This window comes from Oncorhynchus nerka, linkage group LG15 (assembly GCF_034236695.1).
Source record: "Oncorhynchus nerka isolate Pitt River linkage group LG15, Oner_Uvic_2.0, whole genome shotgun sequence".
Classification (NCBI taxonomy): domain Eukaryota; kingdom Metazoa; phylum Chordata; class Actinopteri; order Salmoniformes; family Salmonidae; genus Oncorhynchus; species Oncorhynchus nerka.
The window spans coordinates 81,218,226-81,225,424 of NC_088410.1; the positions used below are offsets into that span (position 1 = coordinate 81,218,226).

At 41.1% G+C, this 7,199-nt stretch overlaps 1 protein-coding gene across 1 annotated transcript; it reads right to left on the reverse strand.

The window, feature by feature from the left end:
• Positions 1 to 3,439: 3,439 nt before the first annotated feature.
• bhlhe40 (basic helix-loop-helix family, member e40) lies at positions 3,440 to 7,199 on the reverse strand. Its single transcript, XM_029683766.2, is given in 6 exon segments — positions 3,440 to 4,715; positions 4,718 to 5,545; positions 5,786 to 5,897; positions 6,379 to 6,486; positions 6,620 to 6,683; positions 6,820 to 7,199. Coding segments are annotated over 6 exon segments (1,215 nt in total). The 5' UTR covers positions 6,897 to 7,199; the 3' UTR covers positions 3,440 to 4,689.

Consider the following 7,199-nt stretch of genomic DNA (forward strand, 5'->3'; position numbering starts at 1 on the left):
GGCTGTGTCTCGAGACTCAATCAACATTACGTGTAGGTCTTATTTTTCACCACAAGATGGCGAGTTAGTATTGTTATTTAGAAAATCTGACATCAAGGGTCACTGCGGTGTCTCGTTTATTCATTCTCAGAGGATAGGCTACTGTCTTCTTATGTATTTTATGAAATTGTGTATGCAGAGCTCCCTTGTAATAAAGAGACGGGTCTCAATGGTGAATCCCTGATTAAATACCTAGTCACGGATGCACCTCAGCCACGCTCAAAATACTAAACAATATCATAACCGCCATCGATAAAAGACAGTACTGTGCAGCCGTCTTCATTGACCTGGCCAAGGCTTTCGACTTTGTCAATCACCGTATTCTTATCGGCAGAGTCAATAGCCTTGGTTTTTCTAATGACTGCCTCGCCTAGTTCACCAACTACTTTGCAGACAGAGTTCAGTGTGTCAAATCGGAGGGCATGTTGTCCGGACCTCTGGCAGTCTCTATGGGGGTACCACAGGGTTCAATTCTCGGTATATATCAATGATGTCGCTCTTGCTGCGGGCGATTCCCTGATCCACCTCTACGCAGACGACACCATTCTATATACTTCTGGCCCTTCCTTGGACACTGCTAACTAACCTCCAAACGAGCTTCAATGCCATACAACACTCCTTCCGTGGCCTCCAACTGCTCTTAAACGCTAGTAAAACCAAATGCATGCTTTTCAACCTTTCGCTGCCCGCACCCGCCCACCCGACTAGCATCACCACTCTGGACGGTTCCGACCTAGAATATGTGGACAACTATAAATACCTAGGTGTCTGGCTAGACTGTAAACTCTGCTTCCATACTCATATTAAACATCTCCAATCAAAAATAAAATCTAGAATCGTCTTTCTATTTCGCAACAAAGCCTCCTTCACAAACCCTGACACACGTACCCCTAGTAAAACTGACTATCCTACCAATCCTCGACTTTGGCGATGTCATCTACAAAATAGCTTCCAACACTCTACTCAGCAAACTGGATGCAGTCTATCACAGTGCCATCCGTTTTGTTACCAAATCACCTTGTACCACCCACCACTGCGACCTGTATGCTCTAGTTGGCTAGGCCTCGCTACATATTCGTCGCCAGACCCACTGTCTCCAGGTCATCTATAAGTCTATGCTAGGTAAAGCTCCGCCTTATCTCAGATCACTGGTCACGATAACAACACCCACCCGTAGCACACATTCCAACATGTATATCTCACTGATCATCCCCAAAGCCAACACCTAATTTGGCCGCATTTCCTTCCAGGTCTCTGCTGCCAGTGACTGGAACAAATTGTAAAGATCGCTGAAGTTGGAGACTTTTATTTCCCTCACCAACTTTAAACATCAACTATCTGAGCAGCTAACCGATCGCTGCAGCTGTACATACGTAGTCCATCTGTAAATAGCCCACCCAATCTACCTACCTCATCCCCATACTGTTTTTATTTTATTTACTTTTCTGTTCTTTTGCACACCAGTATCTCTACTTGCACATCAGCATCTGCTCATTTATCACTCCATTGTTAATCTGCTAAATTGTAATTATTTGCTCCCATGGCCTATTTATTGCCTACCTTCTCATGCCTTTTGCACACACTGTATATAGACTTTCTTTTTTCTACTGTGTCATTGACTTGTTTATTGTGTTATTGGCATGTTTATTGTTTACTCCATGTGTAACTCTGTGTTGTTGTCTGTGTCACACTGCTTTGCTTTATCTTGGCCAGGTCGCAGTTGGTAATGAGAACTTGTTCTCAACTAGCCTACCTGGTTAAATAAAGGTGAAATAAAATAAATAAAAAATAAAGGTAAATAAGTCCTGAAATTTCTGCATTTAAATTATTATAGATTGTATTGTCACTTTTCGATTATTTTATTTGGTCCTATACAACTATTGCAGGATAAATTGTAGTGTATTTGAGATTAAAAAAGCCTTTTTTTCTATTTTTATTTTTGTAACTTGCTTCTATTATTTTAAAACCCTTACAGTATAGGGACGGGATTGTTTTTGTTTGTTTTTTATTCTAAAAAAATATATGTTTGGCTCGCATAAAAAATGGCAAAAACAAATGTAGACATTAATAAATGCATTTCTATAGCTTCCAAAAATGGTTTAAAAGAGCGCCCGTCAGTCATTTTATGGTGGGGCAGCCATTAATGATATGTTAACCAGCATTTGCAATGAATTAACTATGTGTGCTGTAAGGTTCCGCTGCCTATGCAACAACAAGTAGCCTTTAGCAGCCTATAATGTAAAAAAGTATATATAGAATACATTAATATAGCTAGATCCATCACACTTGTTATGCACATTTGTTCAGTTTGGTGCTGGAAGATAGGCTATGCTTTGTGCCAGTATGAGATTTTTGCTGTGTCTTCCATTGTTATTCTTTAACAGTCAACTGTACTGCACTGAAAATACAGTTAATGCATTAACGGTGGGACAGGTAAACAGATATGATAAACTGGTAGCCTATTGCACTATTCAGATTGACCAGCATTAGCAATGGGAACTGCAATTTGACTTCAAGAAGTATAGCAGCCTATAACGTCTCCATATCACTTGTTATGCACATTGTCCTGCTCTTGTCCAGTTTGGTGCTTGAAGATTATGTTTCTCTGGGGTTATTTGACGGAGGCTATGTTACCTATCTTTTTGCTTTAGTAATAGGCCCACATGCTGTAGGAAAAAAAGCTATAAGCCTAAAACAGGTAGGCCTATATTGGTTCTGTTGGTTAGTTCTTATTTTCTGATGAATAGGCATATGCCTATATAAAACGTTTTCACAGAACTTTTCCTCTAACTGATAAAACTTACAATCACTCAAAATATTATTGAATATATGCTTGACTAGGCTATCCTTAATATGATGAAGACTAATCCAGTTTTTTTCTATCAATCGATCCACTAGTTCCAAAAATGTCAGGTAGTCATACTATAATATCCTATCAGTCTGTTATAGAATCCCTATCAAGTTGTGTCGTGTGGAACATGATATTGTAAATGTATAGTTACCTACAGCAACCTGCTTAAATTAATGTCTTCTTGATTTAGGTCTACAATGGCAAATGCCATATATGCTGGTCCATTTCTATCCTAGTGGGCCTGTCTAACTTTTATTGTTTTGTTGTTGCACAAAATGAAAATTATCTATCTAATAATGGGGGCCTCGAGGAAAAAAATGGGCTGTTGTGGGGGCCTCTAGGAAAAAATAGGCTGGTTTCTCAGAAATGCAAGAGCCGATTTCTAGTCCCAGTCTGCCCCTGACTGCTGCTTTATGGATTATGTGAGTGTTAATGTTATGTAAGCATGTGATGTTATGATGAGAAGCAAGGTTGGGTTGCATTGCTGTGCAACATGCTAGTGTTCTACCAAGATTCAGACCCAAACTCTTATTTCCACAGAAAAAAAACTTTATGTAAACAATACTTTATAGACAAAATATGTTCAACAAGCAACCTTCTGTTATGTCCCAAAATGAAAATCCCAAGTACCTCATCCTATACAAAACTAACATTTTGCTGTAGCATTACATTCATTCTCCTCTCTTTGCCACAGCCTCAATAATTGATACAAATACATTTAGGCATCTGCCATAATTTGTCTGCTTTAAGCAAAATCAGGCATGAACTACGATCAGGCCAGAAATTGACCAGACCCGAAATTAATAATGAGCATGATGCAAATCAGGTTTAGCACAATGCTATGTACATGTTCTCTTGGCAAACAGCAAAATGGCCATCTAAAATTCCCTCCCTCTAGTTACAATGCAAATACACTCTATAGGTCATGTATCAAAAATAAAGATGTACAAGTAGTATAAACAAAATAATTACAAGACATTACCTCACAAGAACTACTTGCACGAATGGTAGTGACTTACAAACTCAAAACTAAAATGCATAACTGAATGCATCGCTCCTCTATTTACATGAGTGACACATATCAGGTCCGGTGACACCATCCTGAGTCCATTTAGCTGCAATGTAGGGTACACTTGGTGGGTGAAGAGGGAGCAATGGATTTTGTGACAACCCTGGACAACATAAACCAGAGACGTATTTGGTAGCGTTCTGGTCCAAAGGCGGGTTCGTTGCAGTTTCAGCAGTTACAGATGCAGAAAATGTGGATCCTCCGGTCGCACGTCTAAAACACATAGAACCTCAAGCAGCATCTACAGGGGTTTTGTTAAATTCTTACAATCAATACAGACCGGTGTGTGTGCAAAGGGCAGGTCTGAATGGCTGGGGGCTGTGCTGTCTGCTCATCACAGTCAGGGTTTAACTCTGACATTCAACACAAGTGCAGGGAAGCCATCCCCACAGTAAGTCCTTCTCTTAACCACTTTTGTCATGTCCTTGTGTTGACCAGCTCTTCACAGTGACTCAGAGCTTTGCAACAGGTCATCTGTGATCCTCCATAGGGTCAGAGCTTCAGTGCTAACTGGCTCCAAGGTTGATCTGTGGGCTGGTTTGGAGGGTTGTGGCCACTAGGTTTGTGCGTGACAGTTGTTGTTTGCTCTCAAAGGGAGAGTGTGGGCTGCTGTTGCTGAGGGAGACAAACTGGTGCTCTCGTGTTTGTCCTTGCTAACCTGGACGCCTTCCAGCAGGCGATCCGTTCAACCCCAAACATTCATAGAGCAGGGTGCAAACACAAAAGTCTATCAGTCTTTGGATTCCAAATTCATGCGGGGGCTTGTTTTAAAGCTTGAAGGAGGGCTGGTGAGTCCATGGGTGCTTGGTAGAGTGTCGGGGAACCTGCCCTGGGAGACATTACTAAGTTTTGAGGTATTTTCTCTGGAGACAAGCTGACTGCTGAGACATTCATGCCCGGGTACAAAATGGGCATGCCCCGTGGGAACCAGCACTTCTCCATCATGGGCCACGATGCAGCTGCTTGGGGGATGAGGTAGAAGGGTACGCAGAGGGGGGTCTGGTGTTGGGAGAAGCTTATGTAGCTGTGATGGCTGCTAACCACCTGCCCAGAGGAAGACTCGTCCTCTGAGTAGTCAGATTTGAACCTCTTGGCCTGGGGCTCAGCACCCTCCTGCTTGACGCCACCTCCTGCCATCCTCTCAGCCAGAGCATATTTGAGCTCCCCCTCCTTGCTGTAGTAGCTTGAGCGTTGGGCTTTGAGGTCCCGTTTCTCGTGTTCCCCTCCATAGCCGCTGTCAGTGTCTGTGTCATTGCCACTCTGCTCTCCATGTCCGTGGGGGTATGTCCTTTGAATGACAGACACAAAGTTCTTGGGGTGACCCTCCTTGACCTTAGGCATCTGACCAGCAGGCTTCTCCATGCTATCGATGGGTTTGTGGGTGGGCTCTTCGGACCGGGGACTGAATGGACCCTGGAGCACCTCTGATGCTACTTTGTGGAGGTGGCTGGTCATTTCAGAGGGGGTCAGGGGGTCTCTGCTGCTCCCCTGGTTAGCCAGGTACTGGAGGACCTCCTTAGCACAGACATGGAAGCCAGAGTGGAACATCTCCTCACTGTTCTCTGAGCTAACACTGCTCTGATCCCCTGAGAGAAACAAAGTAATATCAGGTTTTAGGTTCATATTTAATAATGCTACAGTTTTGGAAATGAAACAGGTTACTTGTTTTATTTATTTTTTTAATGGGAAAGATACAATTTTAGCTTTGATTGAGCAGCATCGTCTCGATGGTATGGCCTGTCAATAATAAGTAATACTATTGATTGGGAGGAAAGAGTGTAGCCTATAATAAAATGAAACAGTGTAACTCAAGGTATCAAACTTACTGATTTGCAATGCAATGATTTTCTGCTGCTGCTGTTCCAGGAGAGTGCTCAGGGCTTTCACATGCTTCAGGGTGAGTTCCAACACCACAGCTTTCTCCAAATGGCCCAGAGTCTAAAACAGGAAGACCTTGATAAGCATGTTGATCTTTCTTATATAACAGTTTTAGCAGCTGAACAGAAGACAAACTGCCACAGGGTAGGGAGGCAGGCAATCTGCACACCACACCAACACAACACAGTACATTTAAGACATAGTTTATCAACATATTGTTAAGGTAAATTGTTTTGAAAGGGTTTGAGGCAATATGCATAGGCAGTTCATTAAATTATTATAATTAACCAAACGTTTCAATCGGATAATATGAAATACTATTGATGTAATAATAATAATAATAAACAAGTTATTTACATTATGAAAAAAAAATGAATAATATGTTGCCTTTGTCATAACAGGCAACATTTTTGGATTTAAGGAATCAGACTAATCAAGGCATTGATTTGGACAACAAATGAATCATGAACAACCAGGTGGCGCTTTTGCATTCCTATTACACAGTCAGTAGTAGTAGGCTACACGTTAAATTAGTACTCACTGTGAGTTTGAGATGTTCTGGCAATAAATCCTTCAGTTGGGCAATGCATTCATTGATTCTGTCACGTCTTTTCTTCTCAATCAATCGGTGGGGTAACTTGCATGTCTCCTGTTGGAGAAAAAAAAGTACATTTGTTAGTAGATCTGTAAAATGTATTCAATAGGGTATAAGAAATAAGAAATTGCCGACAAAAGTAAACCTAAGATGTACAACATGTTTTAAGTAAAGAACATAAGCATACCTTACTGTCTTCCACGCGCTTCATTCCCTTTCGGTGTTTGCACACGTACTTTGGGAAATCTTTTCTATAGGACAAAAATAATAGAAAGTATTGATAAGTCATGCTTATATTATTTTAAAAAATATATTATTTACATAAGAATACTATCTTGTTTTGCAGTTTTGTAATGCATACATTGTAAGCTGTTTCTGGGGGCTTACCCTTGCATGTCTGCCATCTCCCGCGACTGGTGTTTTGCCATACAAGGAGGAGGTTGCGCACTTGTAATCCTCTCCATTTTGCGTCTTTATGAAATCCAAATATTGGTATCCAAACAATTCAATCTTAAAACTAGGCTTCAGTTGTCTTTCAATATTCAGCTAATACTGTCATCTGAGAGAGAAACAAGTTTGTTCTTATTGCTAAAATTATTCTTATGTTATTCTATTCAATAGTGAACACTTTTTCTATAAAGAATATTATTTCATCAGGCTATTGCTTTGCAGAGACTGTCAATGTGATGTTGTCACTCTGAGATCCAAGCACAGCAATAGTTCAGATGCTCTACTCCCGGGTAAATGTGTGATAGAGGGGTGGTTTG